General features: G+C 41.2%; 2 protein-coding genes across 2 annotated transcripts in view; one reads left to right on the top strand and one right to left on the bottom strand.

The window, feature by feature from the left end:
- LOC308073623 (rho-related GTP-binding protein RhoE-like) overlaps positions 1-13,655 on the top strand; it is a 528,647-nt gene that overhangs the window by 349,165 nt on the left and 165,827 nt on the right. The gene's annotated exons all lie outside the window — the stretch shown is intronic.
- lypd6 (LY6/PLAUR domain containing 6) overlaps positions 1-13,655 on the bottom strand; it is a 52,604-nt gene that overhangs the window by 16,024 nt on the left and 22,925 nt on the right. The window contains exon 2 of the mRNA XM_080413177.1: positions 1,899-2,066. Coding sequence (XP_080269303.1) covers positions 1,899-2,016 — 118 coding nt within the window. The 5' untranslated portion in view covers positions 2,017-2,066. The remainder of the gene's footprint in view (positions 1-1,898; positions 2,067-13,655) is intronic.

Genomic DNA, 13,655 nt, shown 5'->3' with positions numbered 1-13,655 from the left:
CTTCTACCATATAACATAGCTTTACTTCTGCATACATGCACACACACAGACACACATGTGCAGACACGTGCACACACACGCACACTCAATCCACGGACACTCGCACCCACACATTCAACTGCACACAAGGTACTTGTTGTTTGTCTTGTCTTATGTTTGATTACTATGTTTAACTTACTACTTGTTTATTATTTTAGGTGAGAACCTTTTATAAGCCCTATATGGGTTTCCTTTCTCACCTGCACTTATTTCTGCATTGTTTTAATGATGTTACCTTTGTACTGTTTTTTTATTGTGCGAATAAATAAATCAAATCAAATCAAAGATGCTAATGTATCCGGTAGGAGACTCAAATAGTCTCCTACCGGAGAGACCGCCGTCATAAAAGTATTGGCTTAGGAATGCGAAAATCTCCATCAAAAGTATTTTTTTGGGTGCACTCCTCTCTCTAGTTTACTATGAAGATATATCGTTGCCACGTGTTTTTCTGACCACAAATCTTAAGAATGTGATTTAGAATAGATAACAGTAGCATGTTGTTTAGACAGATGTTCATTGTCTACCTGGACATCCTTGTTTCTAAGGCTTGTTAAGGCTGTGGGGATCACTTTGGGAAATGAGCTCTAGTGCCGTCATAGATGTGAGCGGACTGTAAAGCAGCCATTGTGTTTCTGTGGAGCTGCGCAAATTGAATCCCACCTCATCCATCACGTGTGTGTGTGTGTGTGTGTGTGTGTGTGTGTGTGTGTGTGTGTGTGTGTGTGTGTGTGTGTGTGTGTGTGTACACAGCTACACCGTTACATGTGTCTCCATGGTCAGTGGGTGTTCTTCACTTCAAGGGCAAAAAAAAACTATTTTCAATTCAATTGCATTTTCAGTTCAGTTCAATGTTATTATATATAGTGCCAAATCACAACATGTGATTCAGACACTTTACATAACAGAGCAGAGACCTGACATCGTCCCACCCTGAGCGAGCCTGTATGTGATGGCTATTTTCAGCGAAGATATCTAATGTAGAGCGAAAACAGAAGAGTCACATAGAGCCCTGAGGAACTCAACTCAATACAGTATATATTTATAGGGTCAAGACCCGAGGGAATCGACCTGAGGGCGATTCTACGAATGTCTTCTAAATCAGTAGTTCTCACTCTTTCAACATCTTTCTAAAATGTTCAAAAATAGCAGATGTACAAGCTCGCAGTGGTTAAGAAGACACTGGCAGGACTCCTTCATGTGGGTCTGCAGACAGTTGGTTCTAAATCAAGGGCAAAACCTTTAGTCTAATTAGTGTCATTCAGAGCCGACAAACAGGACGCAACTTAATCCATTAAGACCGGCAATGCATCTGTGTCATTTTAAGATTTCTTTTGCTATTGAAAAATAGCAGATACAGTATACAAGCTCAGAGTGCGGCACCAAGTGCGATGCGCTTGTAGATCTGCAATAATCTTTTTTTAAATTTGTGCAAATCTTTAAATTTATATATATATATGTTTTAAAGCGAACATTTTTAACTCTGAGATGGGGGTCCGTGGCCAAATACATATCATTTTGGGTGGTCCTTGATACGGAAAAGGAGCACCACTGATATTTGGTCGCCGACCCCCCCATCTCAAAATGTTTTGTTCCAGGGACCCCCCAGAAGCAAAGACTTGAGTTACAAATGTTCGTTTAAAAAAAAAAATATATATATTTGATATAAATCAAGATTTTTCAAAAATAGCAGATCTACAAGCTCATAGCGCGGCATCCGGTGCCGCGCTATGAGCTTGTAGATCTGCTAATTTTGAATAGCCAAAGAAATATAAAATGACACAGACGCGTTCCCGAATTGAATGGGTTGAGATGTGGGGGGGTTCCTTCCTTCTCTCTGCTACTGTGTATCTGCTACTCACTGGAGGGGTGGAGGTAGATGATGTCCTGCTCCGTGAAGTCCCTGGACTGGGCCGTCTTCAGCCAGTCAGATATGATGGTCAGCAGTAGGACCCAGGCCACTGCAGGCCAGGGCTCCATTGCTGGCTGCTGCGGCTTCACACATGCAGGTTCCACACACTACAGGACACCTGTTGTAGGGGGGAGGGGGGGGGGGAAGAGAGAGAGAGAGAGAGAGAGAGAGAGAGAGAGAGAGAGAGAGAGAGAGAGAGAGAGAGAGAGAGAGAGAGAGAGAGAGAGAGAGAGAGAGAGAGAGAGAGAGAAAACGAGAACATGGTGAGACACCTGTCATAACTGAAATAGCGGATAGCGGCTTTACCCGTTTTTCTCCCCAATGTAGTCGTTATGCCAATTAATTCCTCCCCACACACATTTCTGCAGTGTTGTCACTGCTGTTGTAGTAGCCTACCCCACCGGGAGGACATAGAGCCTTCGTCCTACTCCTCCCGCCAAATACGTGCAGTGACAAATATCACCCACCCGATTTCCATCCCCCGAACACCGGCCAATTGTGTTCGTACAGACGTACACACACTCGACAAAGCCAGATGCGATGCGGTGGATTCGAACCCCAAGACTGTGGTAGAAAAGCTACTTTACCACCCGAGCGTCTGGGCCGCGTTATTTTTTTGGTTGACTAATGTAATGTTCCCCCCAGAATAGGGATGCTGGGGTAACTTTCCAACATCATTGCTTATGACTGAATGAACCCTAGCATTCCTATTCTTGGCACGTCATGATAGGCGAACATTCTACAAAAATATCAGATCTACAAGCTCACAACGCATCGCATTGTTTGTGAGGCATTGTGAGCTTGTAGATCGGCTATTTTTGGCGAAGAGATTTTGTGTAGAGGGAAAACAGGAGGGGGGGCATTTATAGATCCCTGCAGGACCCAGTCAATGAAATATATACTACGGTAGGGTTTAAGTGGTTTAAGTCCAAATGGGATGGATTCTAAAGGCCACGTTCTGGACACACTGACTGCAGACGGCCAGCAGAGAAGAGAAGGACTCAGCATGTATTGTTGGTCATTAATTATCTCAGTGTCAAGCATTGTTGGTCTGGTCATTAATTATCATTCATTATCCCAGTGTCAAGCGATTCCCAATTAGATCAATGTCATCAGCTCTGAGTACATAATGCATCACTGCCCCCCCCCCCCCCCCCACCCACTCTGGTCTTTGTGCAACCATACAGAGTAACAGTAACATGCCCACATCCAGACAACAAGGTCTACACAGCAAGGTCAAAACAACAAGGTCAAAACAACAAGGTCAAAACAACAAGGTCTTCTAAACCAGTGGTTCTCAACCTGTGGGTCGGGACCCCCAGGAGGGTCCACACCCGACACGATTTTGGGGGCGTCCCCAGATGACAGTGAAGTGACAATTTAAGGAATTTTAAGATCTTTTTAATACTTCAAAAAAGAACAAAAGAAAAAGGCTATTCCTGCATCAAAACTAAGCAACAAACTATGCTATAAAAAATGGTTGGCCAAATTGTCAAATTTTACCTAAAAAAGAATGTAAAGAAAGGCAAAATGTTTGAAATCTATATGTTCACAACGCCTCATGTTTTATCTGTGGATAAAACAATTCCCAGCGCTTGTCAGGGTGAGGGGTCCCCAGTTCAAATATGATTATTTTGCGGGGTCCCCAGTTCAAATTCTGATTATTTTGGGGGGCCGCGGCCTGAAAAGGTTGAGAACCACTGTTGTAAACAACAGTGAAGCACAAAGGAAGCAGTGATGAACATGACGCTACTGAATAAAAAGACGCTCAACATATTCCCTTACAAGGAAAAAAAATGTAATACTGGTGAAAAACAAAAATGACATGAATTTCAAGATGTGAAGTGGAGCATTCTGGTGGCTCAGATACAGAACTGGCTGGGATGCCGTGGGTTTGTATCCACAAAAACTCTAACAACTTGCTATCCCAAATGGACTCTCTGTTATAGCTCATTAAAGCGGCACTATGTAACTTTTTTTTATGACTAAAATGTAATTTTGTCCAAACTGTATACCATACAGATTGGACAAAATTACATTTAGTCATAAAAAATATTATTTTAATATAATATAACTTAAACAATATTGGAGTGGATGTATTTTGTCTCCCTGCTCTTCAATTGAGACATTTAGATCATGTCAAAGGTCAAGTCTCACCTAGACACAGGATCTGACACAGATTTTGACCTGATGGTCACTTTATACCCTGAGCAAGCAGGCAGGCTCTATTAGCTCAATGGTAAAAAGCGCAGGAAACCGGGTTCAATTCCGGGTTAGAAGAGGAAAGTTACATAGTGCAGTGTTAAGCTATAACAGTAAAAATGTCAGCGCTTGCGCGGTACACCAGGGTTCCAGTCCCACGGAGGATATGAAAGCTATGCATAGCAGTTGGAACTACAGCATGTCACCAAAAAGAAATTAAGACGAACATTTGCACAAATTGCCCTCAATTGTCCATGGCCTTCCACCTCCAAAACCTTCAAATATTTCAGTGAGATTTCTCCACTGAGGGAAAACAGTCACAGTAAAACACCACAAATATTTTGTTGAAGTGAATATTTGACAGCCTGACAGAATGTGTCTGGTTGTCAGCCAAACAGAGCAATGAATGTGTCATGAACACAGCCAAGGTAACAGACTGACCGAGATTTAGAGACGCACTGACTCACCAGACCAAAAATATCAAACGTATCAAATGCCAGGCTGAGAGGCTGATGAAACAAAAACAGGATGCGCAGTTGCGCACACAAGAATGGCACTCGCACATCGTTAAAATAACACTTTCCTACTTAAGATACCCGTTATGATTGATATCTATAACCTCTGACACAGAATGTTCAAATCAAAGCACGTTCAAGTTCAGCAAACAAGCTTTGCCTCCTAGACAAAACAAGCAAAGGAATTTGTTTTTGCAAGCGTTTTCTTTTAAATATTCTCACCATTCCCTGAGGGGAAATCTCGATGATCCATCTAAACATTTAAAGACTTCTGAGTCAAAGAACCGCCACTGTCCCATCGGGCGGACAGTGCTCCATCCTTGTCCTTCAGCAGCGAAATGGTAGAATGGTGAGACAGGGTGCATTCACAAGACGGGCTAGCTAGCCTGGCCTGGCACGGCCCAGGGAAGAGACAGGGGCCTCTGTCCCACGGGCCAACAGCGTGGAGTCGGAATAGGCCTCTGACTGAGACGAACCTCGTCCATCACCCCGCGGGTAAAGTAAGGCCAGGCCATGGTTAACCCATTAAAACCGGGAAAGCATCTGTGGCATTTTGACTTATTTTAGACTATTTTAACCACTTTAACCATTATTTTATATTTGGCTATTCAAAAACAGCAGATCTACAAGCTCATAGCGCGTCACTTCGTGCCGCGTTATGAGCTTGTAGATCTGCTATTTAAAAAAAATCGTAAACATTTTGTGTAAATCTTTGAATACCGTATATATATTTTTAACAACAACGAACATTTTTAACTCAAATCTTTGCTTCTTCTGGGGGTTCCTGGAACAAAGTATTTTGAGATGGGGATCGGCGATATACAGTTTTGAGCACCGCTGATACAGCAACATACTGTACGTTTTTCAGAAAACTGTTAGGATTTAGAAGACATTTCGTAGAATCGGAACCTCAGGTTCTAACGGGTTAATTGTGCCTCTCCACAAACCCCGGTGAGAACATTGGCCCGTTCCGTCAACCAGCTCTGACAGGGATACACAGGCGAGCGCGTCTGGCAGCAAGGACAAGGAGCGGCTTTGACAGCTTTTTTAGAAAAATGGGATCCGCTCGTCCATTTGTCACACGCACTTGACTCGGGCCCTTTGTGAGCATCGCAACCAGCACAGCAAGACGCTGTAGCGAGGAACCCCGGTGAAATTTCAATCGTTCCTTGTGTTATCGTCGGGAGGTAAACAACACAGTGTAAACTGCACAAAGAACCTATCTAAACATTCCTTTGAGGTTCACGCTCAGTTCAGTTTCTCTTGGCAAAAACCTGATACCCACACTTATAAGTCATCAGGTTTATAACAGATACTTATTGGGACTTCAAGTGGGATTTGCCACCCGAAGCTCACGGGGTAATTTTCGGATTAGGTCTCAAAAGGTCTGCTGCTGACCCCAAGATGAGGAGTGAGAATTTATTGAATAACAAAGAGCTCCAGAAACTATATGACAAACTATTCTCCTAAATACCATATCAGAAACCATATCTTCATATTCTAACTTTTTGTGTTTTTTCGTAAATTAACGCCCTACTTTGATTATACTACCGCGTCGCACAAAAGCATCAAAAGTAGCAGATCTACAAGCTCGAAACGCGGCGCGAAGCGACGCGTTTTGAGCTTGTAGATCTGCTACTTTTGCTAATTTTGAATTTTAATCCTGAAAAGTAACAGGTTTGCAACTTTGCACATATGAGGTTTCCACCTGACAAGAGACGATATTCTTGAGTTAAAATCTGCTGTAAGACTGGCCATTGGCTCTTTCAGTTAGCAAGTGATTGTTGTTATGGTTTGAACTGCCACCTTTTTCAACGACTGTAGTAGTGGGAACGTGTGACTGTAATCTAAAGCAAACAGAATAAAAATAAAAAACATAAAAATAGTACAAATCCAAATATTAATGCTGTGTCTTACACTTGTTCTTTTTTTTGCTCACTGACATCGACACTGGCAGACAGATTCTTTGGGTGGATTAACATTGTTTACAAACAAAGGCATAAGGGCATTACAGGCCAAAGCTTCTGAAAGGTACATTTTTATCTCCAGGTGTGGGAAGGGTGACACACTGCTTGGTTTTCAGTGGACCAAAACAAAAACATCCCTAATGTTCTGTTACATTCATACCGCTTTTCTTTCCACTTATGATCACAATACTTGACAGCAGTAAGTAGTAGTAGTAGGCTAGTAGATATGTGTTTTAATCCCGTCTGTGTTGGATTCCGTCAGAAGTTCCCTGTATTCCTCAATGGGTGGTGGTGACGGGAGCACATTTGTATTGTATTTGTTGATGACATGTATCATTGTGTTATTTTTATGCTGATTAATTGAATACATAGGACCACAATGGAAACAAGTCCCCGGGACTTTTTTACTGTTATCCTTTTAGCCTAAATGTCTGACTGTACCATGTGCTGTTTACATTTCTGACTAATAAAGTATTCAATCAATCAATCAAAGTAGTCGTCACTTGGCACCGATGCATTTGTTCAGTTCAGTTCAGGTCTATTTGTCATATGTATAAATACAAGTATAAATACAATGAAATTTGTTTTGCTCAGAGCATTCTCAGTCATTATATACACATAAACAACATCAATAGTGCAGAGAAAAGACAAAACACAAAATACAAAATAAAGTGCAAGTGAATGACCATACAGTGCAAAACAAGGTCAGCTGTTCAACAGCCTGACTGCCTGGGGGAAGAAACTGTTACCTTGTCAAACAGTAAAGGTCCTTACACACCGGCGAATATGCGAATATACGCAAAATTCGGACTCGTTCCGAATAATTAAAAGACGCTTTTTCGCTTCGCGAAACTGATGTGGACGCTTGCATTGACTTTATAAGGTTTTAAAAAAAAACGTATTTATTCGCATGAAGAATTCGCCCCGGTGTGTAAGGACCTTAAGACAGAAATCTTGACAGTAGATTGGAGAGAGGATATAAATGTAATTTGCTAAGAAGGAATAAAAAACATTGCCTTATGCTCCCTTGTTCCTTGCCTAAACTAATTGTTTTGTTTTTTTTGCATCAGGTTGATTCCAAGACATGGTTGATTATTTAAAGCCAAACACATGATCAGTAAAGTTAACGCCATCTGATTACAATGCAAACCCACTGGCAGTGGTGTAAAGTAACTAAGTACATTTACTCAAGTACTGTACTTAAGTACAATTTTTAGGTATTTGTACTTTACTTGAGTATTTCCAATTTCCAATACTTTTACTTCTACTCCACTACATCTCAGAGGCAAATATTGTACTTTTACTCCGCTACAATCATTTGAAAACTTTAGTTACTAATTACTTTTCAGATATAAATTATTACATTATGAAACATACATTAACCACTTTAACCCTATTCTATACCTAGGCTATTTGAAAATAGCCGATCTACAAGCTCACAACGCGTCGCATCGCGACGCGTTGTGAGCTTGTAGATCTGCTACTTTCAAACATTTTAGTACTTTTACTTTTGGTACTTTAAGTACATTTTGATACCAATACTTTTGTACTTTTACTCAAGTATTTTTTTCATTCCGGACTTCTACTTGTAACAGAGTACTTCTGCATTGCAGTATTGATACTTTTACTTAAGTAAAACATTTGAGTACTTTTTCTACCACTGCCCACTTGCCATGACATCAGCAACAACAACAACAACAACAACAACATATGAACAGGCTGAGGAGTCACGTTCTCTTGTAACGTACAAGCTGCTGACCTTCTGCACAATGCAGCATGGAACTGTGTTACCGTGCAGGACTGCATTGAGTTTCCTCTGGCAGATCCTTATCACAGCCAAAGGTCTACAGTGTATTCAGTCAGAGACTAAGAGCCAGGGCTGCCATGTCTGCTTATTATAAGCAACTTTGGCCTTGTTCTTCTGTAAACTTGTAGATATTGTGGTTGCGGATTGCGCTTTTTTGGGGGGGCTTGTTTCTAAAGTGTAGTTGCTTATTTGGGCTTGTTTCCTCATGTTGTTTAAACCAGTGGTTCTTAAACATTTTCATGGCAACGACCCACAGATTAATATGCATTTGTCCCGTCCCGTCCCCCCCCACCATCTGAAAACATTTTATGCCAGGGATCCCCGTAATAGATTTGTGTTGTTCAAAAATGTTTCAATGTTTCCCTTTTTTCCCCAAGATTTATTTGAAAATAGCTCATCTACTACGACACTATTTTCAAATAGCCGATGTACACAGCATATAGGTTTAAAGTGCTCATATGGCCTAAAAGTCGCTTCGCTTCTTTTGGGCTTGTTTTCCTAGACCTGGTAGCTTCTTTCTCTCTCAAAATCTGGCAACACAAGCGCACGAGGTGTGCATATCAACCAGGTGGGGGGAGGGTGGAGGGGGGGTGGGAGGGGGTTCCCCCCTGACCCATTTCCTGTTTCCTGTCACCATAATAAAGCCCACGGGCTAGAAAGTGAAAGCTTGCCTTTAAGAGGAAAAATGTATGACATATATTTGGTCTCTGTTGGGAGTCGCATTGGATTCATGTGTATTAATTAGCCTTGACTTAGTACATTTGTGCAAATCTTGGAATATATAATACATTTAAAGCGAACATTTGCAACTCAAATCTTTGCCTCTGGGGGTCCCTGGAACAAAATATTTTGAGATGGGGGTCGGCGGCCAAATACATGTGATCTTGGGTGTCCTTGACATGAACAAGTTTGAGCACCACTGTTTTTCAGAAAACTATTAGGATTTAGAAGACATTTTGTAGAATTGGCCTCAGGTCTTAATGGGTTAATGTCTGGAAACTCTGAGATGTGACTGTGATTATATTAGGGTCTCAGATGAAGATAATTAGCTTAAATGATAGGGCATTCATAAAGTCAAACCCACTACCCTGCGTTTCCAAGTGCTTTCAGACTAAATGGATGTCATCTCCTGGGACCCATCCAATGAGTTAAAGAAGCCTGTTGCAACCCCCCATTTAGACCTGAGGCAGATTCTAAAAATGCATTCTAAAGCCTTTAACCCATTAAGACCTGACGCCGATTCTACGAATGTCTTTTAAATCCCAACAGTTTTCTGAAAAACGTATGTTTCTATATCAGTGGTGCTCAAACCTTTTCATGTCAAGGACCCCCAAAATGATACGTATTTGGCCGCGGACCACCATCTCAAAATGTTTTGTTCCAGGGACCCCCAGAAGCAAAGAAAATTATTTAGTTATTTAAAGTTAAAAATTATATTTAAACAATATATATTCAAAGATGTGCACACATTTTCACAATTTTTCAAAAATAGCAGATCTACAAGCTCATAGCGCGGCACTCGAAAAAAAAAAGTGACACATGCGTTCCAGGTCTTAATGGGTTAAGTTAAAGTTTTCTGAAAAAAACTTTAACAAGTTTTCTGAAAAACTTTAATAGGTCCAAATGGGTCAAGAATCATGATACATTACACACTAACAATGGTGACTGCAATCGCTTTAATCAAAATCAGATCACATTTTGTGGAAATAAAATGTTAGGATCACGTATTGCTACCATTATTGTATCGCACCCTTTTAGTGCAAACCATGTACATTTTCTCAAAGTTTATAGTCCTACTCCTGCTAATAATAAAAGTATTATAGTATTCTCTTGGATTCAATAAGCTAGTAGCTTGGCTATTCTACACACTGTGGCTTTCTGAAAATGAAGCCAATCTGAGTCGTCGTCATCTCTGATGCTCACAAACAGGAACCCTTGCCACCGGTGGTTGAAGAATTTTAGAAGATAGAAAAGAGGCCACTGACTCGCTGGAGAACTCCAGGAGATGGATGTGTGCTTTCTGAGAGCTAGTCTAACCTCTGCCATCCTCTTTCAACCGAGGAGAATGGAGAGAAAAGAGTAGATTCTATAAGAGGAGAGGGGCTAGAGGACATCCCAACAGACATTCTATTGACAGACACACGGGGGTTTGGTTTCAGTGGTACAGGTGTACCGACAAGAGCCCCACAGGAACACATCATGTCAGGGGCACATCATGTCATGTGTTCTCCTGTCAACAACATGATGGGTAACTCAACCTTTTTTAATTTCACTTCAGATCAGTTAGATCTGCATTAGGCCACAGAGCCTGCATGGTTCCCTCCACTATCGGGGTGGGAATCAGTGTTGCCATGTCCGCTTATTACAAGCAACTTTGGGCTTGTTTTTCTGTAAATTCGCTTGTAAATATTACTAGTTACGGGTTGCATTTTTTCTTTTTGCTTTTAAGAGCCTGACCGATTCATCAGTCAGATGGTTTTATCAGCCGATCAGTAACTGCATGTTGTGGAATATGGGCCGATATGATTTTTTTTTCTTACAGAACATAATGCAGAAAAAGTTGCTTGGGGTAATTTAGAAATGTTTCTATTTTTGTTATTCAAATTAAGTTTACAGTTTCAGTATATATAAATTACTTATATCGGTATCGGCCTGACAAAAACGAGCATCGGTCATGATTTATTAAGAACCATTAGCAGCAGACAGCGGCTGGCTTCGCAAGGGCAATCGTCCAAAGCACATATACATCTCTGAGTGAAGAAATAGTGACTCTTGAATCATGCAAAACGTTCTGAACGTTTGCCAAGACTTCTGCCAAGACATTATGACATTATGATAATAAAGCTGCAATGCTCGGTGGCAGCACCTCCCTCCAGCTAATGGAATCTGTGGTTTTCTGCTTGAAACGGGGGGATTGATGGATGGATTGTTGGCACATCAGTGGAGAAGCAAGTAGGCCAAATTAACCTGTGATCAACGCCACGAGGAACCCAGACAGACTGAGAACCATGTGACTGTCTCATTCTGTCTTCATCCGTCCCGTTAAGGCCCTCGAGGGCTCTGCAGGTGGGAGGTACATAGTAGAAGTAGTGAGCGAACAGCTTAACTTAGATTGCAAAGGTAAACATATACAGGAAACTGAAGGCATCTGGGAGTGTTTACGATGAATGCAAAGGGTTGTGTGTGTGTGTGTGCATGCGTGCGTGCATGCGTGCGTGTGTGCGTGTGTGTAACAGACAGAAATGGCTAGAGCAAGTGTGTGTGCGTTGAGTCGTGTATATGCTTGTGGGTGTGTGCAGAAGAGATAATGTTTGTGATTATACAAATGCATGTGTGGCTGTGAGTACTGCATGTGTGTGTGTGTGTGTGTGTGTGTGTGTGTGTGTGTGTGTGTGTGTGTGTGTGTGTGTGTGTGTGTGTGTGTGTGTGTGTGTGTGTGTGTGTGTGTGTGTGTGTGTGTGTGTGTGTGTGTGTGTGTGTGTGTGTGTGTGTGTGTGTGTGTGTGAGAGAGTGTGTGCGTGTGTGAGAAAACACTGTCAGGCAGAAACATTGTATCTACATAATTATGTTTTTAGTGTGATGTCTTTTACACTGCTGTATCTATGGCTCCTTTCTTACTCTCAATGCTCTGTAACTGTATCTTAAGCTGCTGTGCTGCCTTTGGCGACAACATTTCACTTTACGGGATCAATAAGGGTCTTATCTTTCAACTTTTTTCCTAACAGTCAAAAAATCCCCCCAAAAAATGTCAAGATCTTTCAAAAATAGCAGATCTACAAGCTCATAGCGCGGCACTCGGTGCCGCGCTATGAGCTTGTATATATGCTATTTTTGAATAGCCAAATAAATCTAAAGTGACACAGATGCGTTCCAGGTCTTAATGGGTTAATGCCCTACTTCGATGTACAACAGTGTCGATCAAAAGTAGCAAGAATAGCCGATCTACTAGCTCACAACACGCTGCATCATGTGGTGAGCTTGTAGATCTGCTGAAAGTGTGTCTGTGGGTTACATATATAAAATATTAAGACTAATGAAAAGTATTAACATTCATGAGATTGTGACTGAATAACAACAACTATATTTGTGTCACTGGAACACATGGTTCTTTTATCCATTTCCGCAGTGGTGGAAGAAGTACTTACATTTTTTACTTAAGTAGAAGTATCAATACTGCAATGTAGAACTACTCTGTTACAAGTAAAAGTCCGGAATTCAAAATGTACTAAAAGTACAAAAGTATTGGTATCAAAATGTACTTAAAGTACCAAAAGTAGAAAGTATATTCATTGTGCAGAATGTCCCATTTCACAAATTCAACACGTATAAAAAATCTTTTGAAAATAGCCGATCTACAAGCTCACAATGCGTCGCGATGCGACGCATTGTGAGCTTGTAGATCTGCTATTTTCAAATGGCCGAAATATATATACGACTGAGGTGGTTAGTGTGTTTTGTAATAATAATCAAAATCTACAAAGTAACTAGTAACCTATGGTTTTCAAATAATTGTAGTGGAGTAAAAGTATAATATTGGAAATTGGAAATACTCCAGCAAAGTAAAATAAAATACCTCAAAATTGTACTTAAGTACATCACTTGAGTACACTTGAGTAAATGTACTTAGTTACTTTACACCACTGCATTTCCTGAAAAGTAACGGACCGGTTTTTGTCACAAAAGGGCCATTACAGGCCAAGTTACAAGGTTTCCTCCAGACAGCAACAAAGTGCATAGTAATGATGCAGCAAAGTGCTTCCTGGTGGAGCTGCTTGCAGGGACACATGGCCCCAGGTGACACAGTATAACAACACTATGGTGCAGGTGGATGTTGGAGGAGGGGGTGGGGCTGAAATGAGAGCCATTCATCATCCAGTGTGTGGGGGCCAAACAACTGGCCCCCACAGCTGAGCTCTCTGTATTGATCAGGAACCACCACAGCTCTCATTACTACGGTCTCTCTGTCCTATAGTCAGGTAATGAGAAAAGCCAGAACAACAGCTATTAACAACACCAGTGGAACACATCCGTCCACATCAGCGTTGCCATGTATGCTTATTATAAGCGACTTTGGGCTTGTTTTTCTGTAAAGTTGCTTGTAAATGTTGGTAGTTGCGGGTTTGATTGATTGAATATTTTATTAGGCAAAAAATGTAAAACAGCACAGTTACATTTCAAATACTTTGTCTAAAAGGTCCGTTCAAAGAAGTCCTTGC

This window comes from Gymnoscopelus braueri (assembly GCF_963280865.1).
Source record: "Gymnoscopelus braueri genome assembly, chromosome: 18".
NCBI lineage: Eukaryota > Metazoa > Chordata > Actinopteri > Myctophiformes > Myctophidae > Gymnoscopelus > Gymnoscopelus braueri.
This window is presented reverse-complemented; position numbering and strand designations above follow the sequence as displayed.